This window comes from Macadamia integrifolia, chromosome 1 (assembly GCF_013358625.1).
Source record: "Macadamia integrifolia cultivar HAES 741 chromosome 1, SCU_Mint_v3, whole genome shotgun sequence".
Taxonomy (NCBI): Eukaryota; Viridiplantae; Streptophyta; class Magnoliopsida; order Proteales; family Proteaceae; genus Macadamia; species Macadamia integrifolia.
Genome location: NC_056557.1, coordinates 21,775,910 through 21,795,099, shown reverse-complemented (window position 1 = coordinate 21,795,099; position 19,190 = coordinate 21,775,910). Strand labels below are relative to the sequence as shown.

Genomic DNA, 19,190 nt, shown 5'->3' with positions numbered 1-19,190 from the left:
TTTTACTTGTTATAAGTGTTTTAGTTAGACTGGATCAGGAATCCATAAGTCTAGTCTTGTTTTGAGTCTTTTTTTTTTTTTTTTTTTTTAGTTTTTTAGTCAATTTAGGTTTGCCAATTAGTTAAGGATTGGGTTAGGCCTATCCATTTTAGTTCCCAAGTTTATTTTTTAGTTTTCTATATAAGTTTGTAAAGGGGTCAAGCATTGTATACAATTTTGATTGAAAAATTGCTGTTGTTACTGCTCCTCTTCATATGTTTGGTCAAGGTGATAGAATTGGTGTTTAATCCGATTAATTAATCTTCCCTACAAGATACTGGTTCTCTCATCTGTAAAGCCACCCTGGGGAGGTTACAATCTGAATTTAGGGAGCATTTGACTTATGGATTGAGAATAAGAAATTTTATCCTAAGTAACCAGTTCAGGCTGAACCACCTTATCACTTAGGCGCCGCCTTGATAACTATGGGTATGATTGTATGATGTTGTATTTGATATGCTTGTACTGTTGAGAGGTGCTAACATATGCTTACTTGAATTTGGTTTATGTGTGATATGTGATTATGGAAGTGATTAAGGCTGGTGATGATGAATATTATTCTTTGAGAAATATTGTGGAAGTGATGTTGGGACCTTTGCTTAAATATTTTACCAATGTTTTCACATTTATTTTAAAAAAGGTTGATTTTGTGAAAGTGTGAAAAGAGAGTGTTTGAGGGTAAATATGTTGTCCTGTACTGTGGAGAGTAATTGTCACCCAAGAGTCAGTGTGTTCCCTGGAGCCACGGAAGATATATAGCCACAGAGTGGGTGACACCAGAAATAGTCAGTGGGTGACAATAGTGTTTGATTGCAGTCATGGCCGTGTTTTCCCTGTTAGTGTATGGGCGAAGATGGCCTATTTTCCTTAGTGCCAGCTAAAGTGAAAAAGTGTGAAATCAAATGGAAGTGTTCTACTAAAAAGCTATTTTGTGAAAAACTAAAAGTTTTGTTTAATCCTCTGTGATTTTTTTATTGTTGCGGCTGTGTTGTGCTCGTACTATATTATTTCTTACTGGCTGTTGAGCTCACCCCTTATTTTATGAAATTACAGATGAATGAGACAGAGGGATACTTTGGTGCGGTCGTCGAAGGCGACTGGGAGATTGCTTTTATTTATAGTTTGTTGTTTTTATTAGTTGGATGTAGTAGAGAGCAACTTGATGTAAACTTTGATAAATTAAGTTTGGAGGTTTAAATTGGGACATAACTTAGACTGCCACTAGTAGGAGATATCTGAGGTTAGTGACAATGGTTTGATTATTTTGTTTGAGACTTAAATTTGATGCGTCTTGTTATGGTTGATTATGTTGATATTTATCAATGTTTGATCAGTGCCAGTGAGGGCTGAACCCTTACATGTATCTAGGTTTGGGTCGTGACACACAATGGGAACAACAGAGGGTAGGACAAAGCTGCTGCTGCTCCCTACACCAGGCACTTAGTGCATGTCATTGTCATCTTCCAAGGACCTCATCTAAATTTCTTATGGCTATTCTTCTTTCTTTTGGGATGGGAAGTGATATACCCAAAAATAGCCTGCCAATAGGCGATTGACATGTGGCAATGAAACTGCTATCAATGACTAGGACAATCTATAGGGAAAGGGAATCCCCTCAGATCGTGGAATCCTCCTAAGATCTCACCGTCCTTCTGTGACAGACTCATACTCGAACCCAATCTCTCGTAACATAGAAACAGGGGTATCCCTATTAGGGAATGATTCTCTATGCCTAAATAAAGGAAACCCACTAGGGACAGACTCTAATTGGACTCACTCGCCACCTTGGGGAGCAAGTAACTGCCTTTGAGTACAACTCTACCTTAACCCCATGGTTTAAAGTATCTTTGATATGATACGATACCCTCTAATACGTATCTTAAATTTAGCCGACCGATAATAATACTGTAATCCTTGATCTTTAGTATATCTTAGCATATCTTCGATACGATACGATGCCCTCTGATACATATACTTTAATCCTTGCCTACCCTACACTATAAATAGAGGGAGGGCCCAAAGGTATGATCACTTCACTATTTCGTTTTTAATTGCTCTCTCCTCACCCCTCTTCATTACTTTTGCAAAGGAGACTGATTTGAGTGTCGGAGAGTCACCCCCGAGTTTGCTCCGGGCCCCTCTTGACCAGATCTACCTGTGCAGGACGGAGACATCAGCCACCGATCACTGATAAGTTTTCTGATGCAACAGGAAGAAAAGCATAAATTAATCACAAAATATGTTTGTGGGTCAAGTGGTAGTATTGTTCCATCAGGTTGGAGTTTGGCAAAGGTACAGGACATATGGGTAGTTAGTCCACAACAAACACAATTGTCTGCAGTGCACATGGCATAGGATAAACTAACTCTACTCCTGTGGCTGGTCTCTGTTGTCATAAATTTTTTTTTAACATATACTTATTTTGTTTACCTGTTTAATGAACAGATTTCTACCTTTGTTCACTGAATAGCGCTGAAGCCACCATGTGAGTAGCTCTTCACCACAAATATCCCCTTCTGACAATGGAACTCTACTACAATCTTCTCCAATGCTCTCCATTTCACCCTTTACAATAAAGACCATCTTCTCAATTGGTTCTCCAAGGTTTAAAATTCTGCTTCCTCGTATGTAAATGTTTTGCCTCAATCTCTCACGGATGGAATCTAAGATTGGATCCTCAATTAGGGAAAAAATACGGACCTGCCAATAAATATTTTAAAACAATTGTGAGAATTAAATGTGAAAGAAGGTAAATTATGACATCCCAAAATCAAAATATAAGGTTATGATCTGCATTAGTACCAAAATGTTTAAAAAGGAAAAAGAAAATGAAATCCACTATGTTGTTTTTGACTACGTGTTGAAAAAGAGTCTGGCCATTTTATTTTATTGCCAATTTTTCTATTTAAAAAATAAAAAATAAATAAATGTGCATGTACATGCAGTGTGTGTGTGTGTGTGTGAGAGAGAGAGAGAGAGAGAGAGAGAGAGAGTCATGAGCCGACCAGCTTATGACATGATTTATGAACGAAGACTTCAATGTTGCTGTCACACTGTCAACCTATCTATGGTTCATATGTTTGTCCAATTAGTCCAAAAGCTTGAGAAGATTTGAGACTCTCAAGAGCATCAAGCCAGTGCTTTGATTTACCAATCTTTTAACCTTCATATGAATACAAAGTGTATTGGGTTACTCATAAACATCTTGTGGGGATCTAATACTACACTATCTAGGGGTATCTTGTGCCTAGTATTAATATGACTAGTTGAAATAAAACAAGTATGACCAATACCGAAGTTAAACATGATTTGAGAAGAAAGATTATATCATGTAAGCATTTTGAAATAGGATTATAGAGGTCTTCTGGTTGTAATAGAACACAACTAGGTAGACAAAAACCTGGATATTTTAGGTCTAGACTCAAGCATGCTTTCAAGGAATTTTGTGCTTTATAGACTTAAGCATGCGTTTAACAACATACAGCTAACAAGGATTTTAATTGCAGGAAACCTTGATCAGCCAGATGGTGTGAATGTGATGCCAATAGGGTCCCCAGGAATTACCTGAATCAGACAAACCCACAAAAGATTTTTTTCTGCTTGGATAAGGGAAGGATCTCCTCGATTTAAGAAGGCAACTCTAGTTATTAATAGACTAACAGGGGAATCCTCATTCCAAGGCTCAGAAATCCCAGTGATCAGAAGAGATTCTTATGAAGATCCTACCATGTAGCGCTAGCTAGTCTGCTTCTGTTAGAAACTATCTTCTTTGTCTTCTTCAATTCAAACATGAGAATCAGGTATTCCTTCTGATCAAATGTGAGGAATGCTTGGTCTACCAATGTGACAGCCCCTTTATTTATAATAAGTGACTTACAGGTACAAGTACAATAATATCCTTAAGTAATATCCCTGAGGACAGATTTACCCTTATACCGATAATACAACTCCCCCTCAAGTTGGTGCATAAATATCACACATGCCTAACTTACACACTATAGGATGAAATAATTTACTACATAATCCCTTTGTGAAGACATCTCCTAGTTGATCAGGCTAACTGCGAAGGCAATGTTTGGACGAGTATGGGCTAGATAAATCAGCTTTCCAACTAGTCACTGAGACTGCTGTCCCTTATCCACTGGATCGCCATTCTTACTAGAGAGCTGGACATTTGCCTCTAGGGAAGTATATGCAGGCTTACATCCGAACAATCCCGTTGTGGATTAGAGATCGAGAGTATACTTCCTCTGAGACAAAAAAAAAAAAAAAAAAAAACCCTTGGTGGAATAGGCAACCTCAATACCAAGAAAGTAACGCAGCTTACCTAGGTCCTTGATCTCAAACTCTTGACCTAGGTAGGTCTTCAGACGAGAAATTTCCTCCATGTCATCCCAGTGTCAACAATTTTGTCAACATACAGGATGAGAAATGTGTTGCACTTTCTACTACAAGAAGTCTATGCAAGAGCTAGGGTGAGGCTTTGTTTTCTTCTTGTTTCACCCTATACACCCACCTATTGTTCAAAGCTCTTTTTCCCTTGGGAAATTTCATCAACTCAAAGGTGTGATTCTCATGCAATGACTTCCATCTCATCTGTTTACTTTTTATTTTTAGATGAATAAGTGAATTCAATACTAAACGGAACAACGAATATACGAGGGGGGAAAAAGGGGGGGGGGTTGGGGTAAGGGGACCAAGCCTAAAACCTCAGAAGGAGGGAAGGCACAACAAAAGAACTAAGGGGGAACCCTGCAACAAAGATAATCAACATGGATACATCAAGAGGGGGACAACATGGGGGGAGGGGGAGATGATAGTGAGCGGGAGACCCCAGGAGACAACAATAAGCCTGCTCCTTGGGGAGTCACAGACCGAACGCTAGACAAGAAAGCTTGGAGCTCACATTAAAGTAGACATTCCAAATCTTATCAAAAGATCAAGAGTTAGAAGTCCATCTACGAAGATTTCGCTCCAGCCAGAGACGGTTGATAGTAGCACAGAAAGCCAGTTTCCTAGCAGTGTATCAAATGGAGGATCCACCATAAGTCATATCTACCCAGATCCATTCTCTACTCAAGGGGAGGATTTTTCTACGGGAGAACCAGATGATTTTGTGCCAAGGAACAATAAGCCCAGAGGAGCGAATGTGATTCCAGACCAATGTAAACTGGCCAATAGAGGAGGGAAGCCAGGTGATCCTATCGTCCCTTACCTGGTGACCAGGGGGAATGGGGGGAAGGGAGGACAAGAGATCAGCAAGGGGGAGAAGAGGAAGAAGGGGACCACTCGCCAAGAGAGATGATGGAAGCCATTGAAGCGTATCTAGGAAGGCCCGAGGAGTAGAGGATACGAGGGGTGACATGGTAAAGAAGGATGCCAGGGATCTAGCCAAAGAGAGCTAAAGTAGCCATTGCCAATGGAGTAAGTGATAGCACAAGGGGTTAATAATCTTTTGCTAAGAATGTTGCGCCAGATCTAGGAGGCATCAAGGGAAGGGGAGACCATCCAAATGGAATCATTTCTGAGGGGAGAGTAGACCTAGGAGACCTAGATGTTATTCTGCTTGGAGACAATCTTCCAGATGAGCTTGAGAATGCTAGCAGTGTTGACATCTTTGATCTTTTTGAAGCTTAGGCCCCCTTTAGATTTGGGAAGGCAGACTCTAGCCCAACTCATTAGGCGGAGGAATTTGGAAGAATCAGTTCCTTCCCGAAAGAAGGAACACAGAAGGGTGTCAATGGAGTTATAGGTGGTGACAAGGAGAAGAAAGCCACCCCGACCAGTAGAGGTGCATGGATTGCAACACTGGTCTGATGAGGACTAGACTGCTAGTATAAGAGAGAAGCTTACCTTTCAAAAATTGGAGAGTAGTGATGGGTACAAAGCCTGGAAGGGATAAGAGGAAGGCCTAGATATTTGACAAGAAGGGACCCAAGGGAAAAACCCGTGAGATCAAGGAGCCTAGAATGACAGTGGACAGAAACACTAGGAACAAAGAGGATAGACTTAAGAAGATTGATTCGAAGCCCAGATAGGGATTCAAACAGATGGAGGGAAGACATGATAGAGGAGATGGAGGAAGGGTTAACTTTGGTAAAAGTCATAAGATCATCGGCAAAGCAAGATGGGTGAGCATAAGGGCTTTACATTTGGGAATTGGGGAGGTAAGGTGTTGGGCCGTGTAGGATTGCATAGAGCGGGAGAGAACCTCAAGAGCAAGAGAGAAGAGGAAAGGGGAGAGGGGTCAACCTTGCCTAATACCCACGAAATAATAGAAATTTCCCGTAAGACTACCATTGACCAAGACTGAGAAGGAAGGGGAGGAAATGCAGGAGTGAATCCAATGGACAAGAGGAAAGGACATCTGGAGAAGGACTTTTGTGCTAAAATCCCAGTGGATGGAGTCAAATGCCTTATGAATATCAATTTTTAAGGAGAATGGCCGGGAAGTGGGACTTGCGCTCAAATCCTCTATTAATCTCATGGTAGAGCATGATGTTATCAACAATGCTCCTACCTGCAATGAAGGCGGTTGGGTAGCACTGACCAGGGAGTCAATGACCAACTAAATCCGATTAGCCAGGATTTTAGCAATGAATTTGTAGAAGAGCTTGCAAAGAGAGATGAACTTGAAGTTGAGCAAGGAGGTAGCCCCATCTTTCTTGGGCATAAGGCACAAAAAGGAGTGGTTTAACACCTTTGATTTGGTTGGGGGAAAGGAAGAAACTTCTGATGGTATGGATAAGATCAACATTGATGATATGCCAATAAGAAGAGAAGAAGCCTGTACTGAAACCATCAGGGCTAGAGGCCTTGTTGGATTTATGGGAGAGGACAGCAGAAAGGATCACATCATCCAAAGGGATGGACTGGAGGGAGGGGAGATGGGCGGGGATGAATTTGTTGATGAAGTTCGTTAAGAGGGGGAGAAAAGGAGGGAGAAGAGGGACAAAGAAGGTTAGAGAATAAAGAGGCAGCCTCGGATTTGATGTCCTCAGGAGTCGGGACTAGAGAAGGTGGGGCCATCAGTAGAGCTTCGAAATGGAATTGGCATTGGTCCGAGCTTTAAGAGAGCGATGGAAGATGGAAGATGGAAGAAGGAAGAATTACAGTCTTTGAGCTCCAACCATTTAATCCTAGATTTTTGCTGAAAGAAGGTTTCCTCTTGGGAGAGAAGAGAAGAGAGCTCAGAAGAAACTAACTTCTCATCCTCAACGAGGGAAAGGTTGAGGGGATCGATCTAAAGCTTAGATTGGATGGACTCAAGCTTGGCTTTGTAGGAGGAGACATTAGAGGAAATATTTCCAAAGGTAGTGGAATTCCAGCTTTTAAAGGCTGATTTCACATTTTTAAGCTTCTTGGCAAAGGCAAAGGCAAAGGCAAAGGCAAAGGCAAAGAGGGGGGAGAAGAAGGCATGGACAAGGATATCCCAAGGCCACATGAACAATGGGAAGGAAATACTGATGGAGGGACCACATATCAAAGAATTTAAAAGGCTTGGTGTTACATGCACAAATAGGGAGATGAGAGAAAATAGGAAGAAAGAAAAATAAAAAAGGAAAATAGAAAAGATAGGAGAAAAGCTAAGGGAAGGGTTTGACTTTACGGACAAAGCCGGACGTCTGGCCTGGATAAGGAAGCCTAACTCTGTCTTAGAGACAATTTAGGAAATTAATCATGCCTCTTTTATTATCCCTTGCTAAATAAATAGACACATAGAATAACAGTTAACAATCCACATTCCTATAACTTCCCACGACTTCCATTAATCCCATTCAATTAGAATTTTTTAATAATAATAATAATAATAATAATAATATATTAGTCATGTAACATTATGTTACGATCCCATATCAGCTTATGGTGGCTGATCCCACACCGGTTTCCTATGAGAATTGATATGGTCTTGGGTCCCCTCACCTTGTAAGTCGGTTTACAGGGTTGAGTTCTTCCAGGACCGTAACAGTGGTATCAGAGCAACCGATCCTCGGCCCAACCTGCGCGTGGAAGGGGAGACCTGGTGCCAGAGTGAGAGCCGCTAGGAAAGGGCTACCTGCCGCTAGGCAGAAACCTTGGAGCAGAATGAAAGCCGCTTAGAAAGGGCTACTTGATCCAGAGTGGGCCATCGTGGATGTCAGGTTTGGAAGCGTGGTGGTATGTTACGATGCCATATCAACTTATGGGGACTGATCCCACATCGGTTTCCTATGGGAATTGATGTGGGTTGATTTGGTCTTGGGTCCCCTCACATTGTAAGCCGGTATATGGGGTTGAGTTCTTCCAGGACTGTAACACTTGGGCTTGAAGGAGATGTGGGGGTGAATATGGAGAGAGATAGGGGTGTGATCGGAAATACTGGAAAAATCAAATGTGGCATGAGATGAGGGGAAAGCATCAAGCCAGGCTTCAATGACAAGGGCTCTATCAAGTTTGCAAGCAATTCTGGAGGGACTGCTTTCATGGTTGTTTTAAGTGAATTTGGAACCAAGCCAAGGAAGAGATCTAGTGGAGGGAGTGAATGTGTTAAGATCAGACCAGAAGGAGGTTCTGTCTTGAGCACAGTTGAGAGCATAAATGAAAGAGAAGAAGGGAGGGCAATTAGAGGGGGAGGAAATGGAGAGATGGATGAATTGGGAGGAGATGAGGGAGACGATGAAGAAGAAGGGGGTTCTAGAGAGATCTGCTCTTATTTCTAGCACTCAACCTTGGTTGGGTGGTTCCTCTAATAAAGCCCTTGTGAAGTGTGGCTACTGCGGTAAGGAACTTCATACTAAGAATACTGTTGGAAACTCCATGGCCGTCCAGCTGATGCTGGTAAAGGTCGTGGTAAAGGTAGGAGTAATCCCAGTAAGACCAATCCCACCGAGGCATATGATTCTGGCTAGACTGCTTCCCTTTCCTCTGATGAGCTTCTTCCCTTCTGGCGTCTTCTGACTAGGATGGGGTCTGCTCAGCCTGTCACTACTACATCTGCCTCCGCTATTACTACTGCTTACTCCAATCCTGCAAGTTCAGGTGCCCCTTTCTGTGGTCATAATGAATCTGTTTCTTCCTCCCCATGGATTATCGACTTCGGGGCATCAGATCACATGACAGGTTCTCTCCAACTTTTCTCTCAGTATAATCCCTGCTCTAGTAATGGCAAGGTCCAACTAGCTAATGGGACTCATTCCACTATCTCTAGAAGTGGTTCCATTCGCTGTTCACCTATGTTTGTCCTTTCATCTGTTTGGAAATGTCGAAAGTTTTTGAACTATGATTTTCAGTCCTTTCCAGATGTTTTCCAGAAATGCAAGTAATAACCAACGGTTTAGGTTTTCCTTCCCTTTCTTGGCTTTTCTTCTGCTGCTCAGGGTTATCAGGCTTGAGACCCCAAGGCTCTTGATGATGATCATACCCTTTTTTTTTGGGAATGTATTGTGCCCCTGCATTGTTTGACCCTTAATTCTCATAATGCATATTAAAAAATATAGTACAGGTTCGGAGATATCAACACTTCGATCACTAGTCTGACATCTTCTTATATGAAGATGAAAGTATCTACTTCTTGACTAGAACCTCTTGGCTTTATATCAAGGTTTTATCAAGGTCAAAAAGATTGATATGGGGTCTCTATCAGAAACCAACTGAGACCACAATGAAATGTTACAATACGTATTTAAAAAAAAAAAGCTACAGAAAAGAGGGCAAAAAGGTGCCGAAATCAATCCAAAAATCATTGAATACATTTAGAAGGGTCTGCTAACCTATTTTATCAGTAAGAACAGGTTCTGGTACTCACTTTCTTAATAAATTTAAAATGATGACGACGGATTTCTTTTTGGAGGTCGTCCGGCAAATCTTCCATTAACTTTTCTCCATTTATGTCTTGTGTAACAGACCACTTCCACCTTTCTGATGCTCTTACTTTCCTATATTATGTACGATATGTTCAGATTATACAAACATTATTGTATTTTATGAGAATAAAAGAACTTAAGAAGCATCCACATCAATTGACACATATAAAATTAAAAGATTTCACATTAACTGCATGTCCCAATAAAAAATCAGAACTCCAAATAAGCTATAGATGTTTTTTTTTTGGGGGGGGGGTGGGGTGGGTGGTTTGGTGGTTGTTCAGAGTAGTTTGATTGGGAAAAAAAAAAAAAAAAAGACAGATAACAAGGCAACATAAACCAGATTCATATTCTTTGACATGTAAATGAAGAAATTTCGTTTTGAGGTTTCCTCTTCCTTATCTTCTAATCCCCTGATTTCTTCTTTAGTCTTTAAGCCTTAAATCAGACAGACATTTCTAACCACATCTTCCTAGCAGGCACAGGTCAATAGTTGACGTCGGTTTTACACTCACTGTACATAGGACAGAAAGCGAGAGATATCAGTAAAGGTTCTGACACACCCCTAAAGGGTGCCGACACCAGTTGCTTTCTCTCCAACACTTGGTGCAATAGGTTGTATCCAATACCGGATAGGTAATATACAATGTTGGAAAATAGGAAAAACTAGAATTCACATTCTAGTCTTGGGAAAGAAGGATATCCCATGCTCTAAGGCCTCTCCTTGCCTTGCCTCGCTTCACCCTGCCATACCACGCCATGACCAGGCCCGGCCTGACTCGTGCGGATGTGAAAAGCACCCAGACCAACCCCGGACATGAGGAAGGAGAGAGAGCTCTCTCCAAGAAACCAGACCCTTGTAGTTCCCATTTCCATATATTAACCTCCCATCAAACTTCCATTTCCAATGTGAGACCAAACTTCCCACACAAATTTCTAACTATAAAAGAAAAGAGAGAAAAAGAGAGAGAGAGAGAGTCCTGCGATTTGAACAAGGGAGTCCCAAATGTTTGATTGGGGCTGCCCACCTCTATTCATTATATAAAACTCAAATCAGCCATTACAAGTCCTATTACAAGTAAGATATAAGTCCTACTAGGAACAAGGGTCCAAAACATAATAGAAAACTAACATAGGCTTATTAATTTCTATTTTAGACATCAGTCCTAGTTAAACTAAGAAAACACCAAGGAAGGAGCCTATAACTTGCGCAGGACTCCTCCCCTTCACGATGGACTTCTAACACTCCCTATCAAGCTGGAGCATAGATGTTAATCATGCCTAGTTTGTTACAAATATAGTCCACTTTACCACTCCCCAAAGACTTAGTAAAAATATCTGCAAGTTGTTCTCCTGTGCGAACATGACTCATAGAAATAACTTCTTGTTGTAGCTTCTCTTGAACAAAGTGATAGTCAACCTCAATATGTTTTGTCCTCTCATAGAACATTGGATTAGACACAATATGGATCGCAGCTTGGTTATCACACCACAATTGCATAGACAAAGTGCACTCAAACCCAAGTTCTGTTAACAACTGCTTTACCCACATCAACTCACAGGTGATATGAGCCATGGCATGATACTCAGATTCTGCGCTAGACCTAGTCACAATAGCCTGCTTCTTGCTCTTCCAAGACAAAAAATTACCACCAACAAACGTACAGTACCCAGTAGTTGATCGCCTATCAATATGAGATCCAGCCCAATCAGCATCACGGAAACCCTTAATGCGACCATGTCCATGATCAGAGTAAAGCAAACCATGACCTGGAGCCTTCTTGAGATATCATAGAATACGAATAACAGCATCCCAATGAGATGTTCGTGGAGACGAAAGAAATTGAAGCACAACACAGGCAGGAAAGGCAATATTAAGATTAGTCACTGTCAAATAATTAAGCTTTCCCACCAATCTTCGATACTTGCTAGGACCATCTAACAAGTCACCACTTGCAACTGTAAGCTTCACATTCGGATCCATAGGAGTATCCAAAGGCTTGGAACCTAACATTCCAGTCTTTGTTAGCAAATCCAAAACATATTTCCTCTGAGAGAGGGAAATACCTTTTCTTGACTAAGCAACCTCAATACCCAAGAAATACTTCAACCGTCCTAGATCCTTGGCCAGAAGCTTCTGCTGTAGATATGTTTTCAGACTTTGGATCCCTTCAATATCATTTCCAGTGATGACAATATCATCAACATAAACAACAAGAAATATCCGTCTTGTGCCAGGATTTCGATAGAACACTGAATGATCACTATCACACCTTGACAGACCAAACTCACGAACCACATCAGTAAACCTGCCAAACCACGCTCGAGGAGACTGCATCAAACCATACAACGATTTCTTCAGTTTGCACACCATACCAAACTCCCCCTGAGCAAATCACCTTGGTGGTTGCTTCATATAAACCTCTTCATGTAAATTACCACGAAGTAAAGAATTTTACACATCGAGCTGATATAACGGCCAATGAGAAGATATAACAAGAGATATCAGAATATGAACATAAGCCAACTTGGGCACAGAAGAAAAAGTATCCAAAGAATCAATCCCATACACCTGTGCATAGCCTTTAGCCACTAACCAAGCCTCCAATCGAGCAAAAGAACTATCGGGGTTTACCTTAACAACATAAACCAACCGACAACTAATAGTGGACTTACCTAAAGGTAATGGTACAAGATCCCAAGTATGATTTGTATCCAAAGCCAATAACTCCTCTTCCATAGTCTCCAGCCAGGACTAGACAATGCCTCTACGACAGACTTAGGAACAGGATGACAAGATAACGTAGATAGACAAGTATGAAAAGAGGAAGACAGACCATAATTAGAAACAAAATTCAAATTTATGACATCCAAAAATACGGCAAGTACCAGACCCGCCTAGGTGATCAGTGAGGTGTCCCCATCAAGAATACGACAAGTACCAGAGGGTTTGGGAGATTGATGAGGGTATGCAAACTTTATTCCCACATCGCCTAGGGAGAGATTACAGGGCTGGTTAATAACCTCTAACCTCCTTAACATGGCACAATGCGTTTTAATACCTTGAGGCCCATGAGGACAATATTGTGCAAAATTAATGGGATTGGGGCGTTACAGAATTGGATGTTGGGTACAACTTTGAACAGCCTTACGCTATGCAATGGGAACATCAATATCAGAAACAAAAATATCTGGATCAGGGATTGTAGATGGAGATGATGAAGTAAGAAGTGCAAAAGATAGGGGGTGCGAAATCTGTACAAGGACGACAAGTGTAGATGATCGTGCCGACTGGTGGCGGAGGCACAACTGTGGAAGGTGGTGGCACCACTGGTGGAGGTGGTGGTGGCACCATTGTATCTGCAATAACTTGTGGAGAATAATTTTGAATAACATATAGGGGAAGATCATCATCCATATTAGATATAAGAAACAGACTTAAAGAAGGATACATCAGTAGTAACAAAATATTTTTGAAGTGTAGGGCAATAACAATAGCCTTTTTGAGTATGTGAGTAACCCAAAAAGATACACTTAAAAAAGTACGTGGATCCAACTTTGACAAACTAGGACGATGATCACGAATAAAGCAAACACAACCAAAAATATGGGAAGAGTAAACAAAGGGTCAGAAGGAAATAGCAAAGAATGGGGAATAGCACCCAGTAATAATGATGTAGGCATCCGATTTATAAGATAACAAATAGATAAAACTGCATCTGACCAAAACAATTTGGACACTTTCATCTCAAACATCTCAAATAGAAGAGACCAAACAACTTCTATTAAATGCCTATTTTTCCGCTCAACAACACCACTTTGCTGGGGTGTGTCTGAGCAGGAAGATGGGTGTATCATACCACATCCAACCATAAACTGAGAGAAAGGACTAGAAAAGTATTCCTTGGCATTATCACTTCGTAAAACCTTGATAGTGACATTAAATTGATTCTGAATTTCAGAAACAAAGGAAAAAAAAAATAGAAAATAACTCTTAACGATGCTTCATTAAATAAATCCATGTAACTTTAGAATAATCATCCACAAAAGTAACAAAAAAAATCAAAATCCTAACTTGGACCCCATACATCTGAATGAACCAAAGAAAAAGGGTGCCGTTTATTGACTCTAGGAGGATAGCTTACATGGTGAAGCTTCCCAAACTAACACGATTCACAATCTAAAGTGGAAATAGAACGGAAATGAGGATCAAGCTTTTGTAAACTCTGCAAAGACAAATGTCCTAGTCAATAATGAATTTGATGGGGGCTGAGGATACTTGAACATGCAACAGAAGTAGAATTGTCTTCAAACAGATAAAATCCCTAACTCTACGACCTCTACCAATCATCTTCCCCGTTGTAAGATCTTGAAAAACACATGAATCAGGAGAAAAGGTTATGAAACAACTGTAAATTTGAGTAGACATATTCACAGATAAAAGGTTAAATGGAAAATCGGGTGACAAAAGAACAGACGATAACGACAAAGAAGTGTTAAGACAAATATTTCCAGTGCCTTTGATTTTAACAACAAATCCATTAGCCAATGTGACAGTAGCAGAAGACTCTTGAAAGGAGGAAAATATACATGATGAAATAACCTAGAGGGGGGTGAATAGGTTATACTAGTGGAATTTTAACTCTTTTTGAAGTACTGTCCCAAGTGTGATTGTAAATAACAAATGCGGAATAAAATAGAACAAGCACAATCACACAACACTGAGAATCATAGTGGTTCAACTCAATCCGAGTCTAGTCCACTCCCTACAAGAATCCTCTTGTAAGGTATTCCACTAATTCTCCCTTTCAGTACGGTAAGTACGGAAGAAAATCTTTACAATCTTTTTATGGATAAGAGTATCCTTACAAATCCCCTTTACAGGCAGAGAGGCGCCTTTGCAATCTCTTTTAGAGGTAGAGAGACACCTTCCTCTTTTTAGGATAAGAGAATCCTTACAACCCTAAGTACAATCTAGAATTGTAAAAACAGAAAAAAATAAGGAGTAGTGGAATAAGAGGAATACCTCAAGTGTGGTGCAAATGATAAGAATGAGAGATGAATGATGCACCTTTTGTAAAGTCCTCTCTTATGGCTTTGACTTTCACAGGAGAGAGTGGACTTGATTGAGACTTGAGCTCTTGTTGGGATTATAATAATCGAACTGCTCAAGTAAGATAGAATAATCTTAATGACTCTTGAATGCTTACAATAATGCTCTTAATGTTATTTTTTAATTCATATTTAATTAAAAGCAGCCAGGGTATTTATAGGTGAGCTTAGTGAAGCATTTTAGGCAGAAAATCAGGCTCTAATGATCGTATTTTGGGACCACCGGTCGACTGGGACTTTCTACCATTGTAGTAGAAAACTAGCCGTTGGAGCTTTTCCAGGGAGGCACCGGTCGACCAGTACTTCTATCCGGTCGACCACCAGCTTGACACATTCTGTTATGTCAGAATTCTATCATACTGATCTGTCAACGGTGATTTAACCATAACTTTTTGGTCTGACCTCGGATTAATCCAAAACTAGTTGTGTTGGAATCGTGACTCGATTTCTTACAAATTTTACGGAGGGTCTATTTCTTGATATTAACTCTAAGGTTACATTAAATGCCCTGGTGATTTGACCATAAATTTTTGGTCTGACCTCGGATTAATCCTAAACTAGTTGTGTTGGAATCGTGACTCGATTTCTTACAACTTTTACAGAGGGTCCATTTCCTGATATTAACTCTAAGGTTACATTAAATGCCCTTGAGTCAGGTCAATCTGTTTTCACCATAGTTTTTAAGGCGCTGGTAAGGCGACGCCTTAGCAACGCCTTGGCGCTGATGCGGTTTAGAGATGGTAAGGCAGTGCTCCACCTTATGTGAAGTGGCGTCTTATGGTTTTTTTTTTTAAAACACATTTTAAAATTACTTGATGAAGATTCCAAATATAGATTTTTTATTGGTAGGTGTATGGTTTTGTTAACACTTGAGATGTATGGGATTAGCTTTACTCCATAAAAAATAACCAAAACAAACAAAACAAAAACACGATTCACAAACAGGGTTTGGATTTTGTCAAGGGTTTTAAGAAAGGGCTTTGAGAAGGAATCAAGGAACAAGGAAGAACCATTGATCCAGGCCACCATTTTGCTCCGGCAACGGTGAGCTTCATTCTTCTTTGACAGGAGTAGAAATATAGTGGATGACCTTAGGACTTAGGCACTCATTTTGGCATCATAGAGGTAAGTATAATAAATACTTGTATTTTTTATGTCTTCTTTTCTTTATATTTATAATTTTGTTTCATAATTATATATTTATATTATATGTTAATATGATTGATGATTGATGATTGATGATTGATGATTGATGATTGATGAACTTAGTTTATTCACTTTATTGATTTGCTTTCATTGGTATGAATATGAACCTTTAATATTTATTTAACATATGAATAATAGGATTTAACTAGGATTTAAGCCAAATAGATTGGTTTTATAAAAAAATTACACAAGAACGCTTTAGTTGATAAGGCGACGCTTTATGCCCGCCTTATCGCTAAGGCACTCTGAAAGACCCTCAAACGCCTTCGTCGCCTTACCGCCTTAAAAACTATGGTTTTCACAGAGTTTTACTAGAGCACATTGCACTTTGCCACCTAAGGTCATTCTAGTATGATGCAAGAGGTGCGTGCATATGCAATGTGTGTACAAATTACAAAATATATTCTCTATCCTATGGTCTTCATCTTGGGTCTTGAATGTCTTTAAGCTTCAAGGTCATGTCTACATGAGTTCAAACCTTGATGTCCTTCTAAGTGTTTCTTCAAACTAATTACACTTTCTTCAAGCAAATTATATTTTATCAAACCAAGTTAAAGATGTATATTTGTTTGTTAACACCAAAACATAGTAAGGAGTGTGGACATGTTTCCCAACACTTGACATACCTGACATATGATTTAATGCGCTTGAATCAATTATCCAAGGTCGAGAAGATGAAGAAGAACATGCAGTAGCATTACTTGTCTGGACAACAGTAGCAGTGGAAGGTTAAGGAGATGGAGTCTGAAATTGAGTATACTGTGCAAATTCTTCATCTGTCTTCTTGACCATTTTTCCTTCAGATTGTCCAGACTGAGAAGACTCAGTAACTGCTGCTGAATTGGCCAACTATTTTCGAGGAGGTTTGCCATGAAGTTTCTAACAAAAGTGTTAGATATGTCCTGATTTACTACAATGGTGTCATGTCCGTGTTGCCTCGGAACCATCTTAAATGTTGAAAGTAACAGGAGGTTACCCCTTATTACTTCCACTGCCATTATTACAAACCCCACCTTGATTATTATTTTGAGACTCTAGAGTGGAGCTCTTCGCTTGTGTAGGTGCAGGATCATGAGAATTTTGTCAAGCTACTAGTAAGACTCGAGAAAAGGTATCTGCAAGAGAGGCCACTTTATCACCTCCGAGAGTCTGAGACTGAACATTGTACTTTGGTCCAAATCCACCCAAAAAACCCATAACTGTGAGCTGTTCCCGCTGGTTCAGCATCTTCTTAACGTCACTACTAATAGGAAGTAGAGAGTGCAACTCCTCATAAATCCTTTTGAAATCAGAAAAGTATAAAGTCAGATGTTGACCCTTCTGATCAACCTTATTAAAATCCTGAGATAGCTCATAAATACGGGAAAGGTTGTTCGTTCCAAAATATAGAACATTCAGATAATCCCACAACTCCTTCACAGTATTGATGTGAGTGACAATATCAATAATAGAGTTATCCATCGAGTTCAACATTTAGCCTAAAATACGTACATTAATAGTGTCCCACGTAGCATCTTTAGTAGGTTTTCCCTTTGTAAGATGATCCTGCTGTTCAGGACCAATTAACACCAACTGTACAATTTTCTTCCATTGTTGAAAATTGGCAACTCATACAAGTTTCTTCTCTGTAATTCTATAAGAAGATGAGGATATCACCTTAGTAACAACACTCTTTGGCTTAGTGTCAACCATTAAAGCAAAAGAGAATTACCAGAAAACTGAGAATCGGAAAAAAAATCACACAATTGTTTGATTTTATATAACTGATCAATTCTTATAGAAGAACAACTGAATTGTCAGACAAAAATCCACAAAATCACCAATTTAAGAAGAATTAGTTCAAATCGCAAAACCCTATTTCATACCAATCTAGGGTTACCTGTGGTCAAGGTTATTAAGGCGGTGAGGCGACGGAGGCATTTGAGGGTCTTTCAGAGCGCCTTAGTGATAAGGCGTCGCCTTATTGACTAAGTGTTCCTGTGTAATTTTTTTATAAAACCATTCTATTTGACTCAAATCCTAGTGGAATCCTACTACTTATATGCTAAATAAATATTAAAAGTTCATAATCCTACTACTCATATGCTAAATAAATATTAAAAGTTCATACTCCACACCAATGCAAGATATTCATTAAGAAAACAAATCAATAAAGTGAATAAACTAAGTTCATCTCCATTAATCATCAATCATAACATATTAACATATAATATAAATACATAATTATGAAACAAAATTATAAATATAAAGAAAAGAAGACTTAAAATATACAAGTATTTATTATACTTTCCTCTATGATGCCAAAATGAGTGCCTAAGCCCTAAGGTCATCCATTATATTTCTACTATTGTTAAAGAAGTAATTAAGAACTCGGAATTAAAAAATACCTATAGTAAAAATCGAGATACAAAATTAAATGGATGAGAAGTATGACTAACCTGGGGATTCTAAATCATTCTAAAAATCTTCAATAAAGAAAAAACATAAAATAAACTAAAATTCTAAAAATCTAGTAAATAGTCAAAGCCAAATACTTAAAAATATAAATGTTTCAAAGTTCAAAGTTCAAAGATTCAAAATACTTCAAAGTTCAAAGACTCAAAGACTCAAAGTTCAATCTAAATCAGTAATTAAATTAAAATCTTCTTCTTCTTCTTCTTCTTCTTCTTCTGCAGTCTATTGCTGGCTTGCATCATTTGGAGCTATGCCATAATCATCCTCAATGTTTTCGTCATCACGAACATCCTCTTCACTCATCTCATCCACTTTTTGATCTAAAGAATCCTCAGGCTCAACCCTCTTACCACGCCAGTTATAGAAAAGATTGGATCCACTGGTAGATGTTGGAGCCCTCCATAGTCTATTATGGCCTTGATATGATGAAGATGCCCCAAGTGCTCTATCAACATCTCTCCAAGCGAGATCATTCTCAGGATTAATTAATTCATAATCTAATTCGCCAATCATCCACTCACTACTCCAATTTAGCTC

The 19,190-nt window shown here is 39.4% G+C and overlaps 1 protein-coding gene across 3 annotated transcripts in view; it reads right to left on the bottom strand.

The window, feature by feature from the left end:
* Nucleotides 1–19,190, bottom strand: part of LOC122081447 (probable cyclic nucleotide-gated ion channel 20, chloroplastic) — a 259,284-nt gene that overhangs the window by 12,010 nt on the left and 228,084 nt on the right. For 2 of the 3 annotated variants that reach the window (XM_042648608.1, XM_042648596.1), the window contains 2 exons: nt 9,824–9,953; nt 2,493–2,739 (listed from right to left, as the gene is read on the bottom strand). In XM_042648608.1, coding sequence (XP_042504542.1) covers nt 2,493–2,739; nt 9,824–9,953 — 377 coding nt within the window. Of the gene's footprint in view, nt 1–2,469; nt 2,740–9,823; nt 9,954–19,190 lie in introns of all 3 variants that reach the window. The other variant, XM_042648600.1, reaches the window with a different exon arrangement.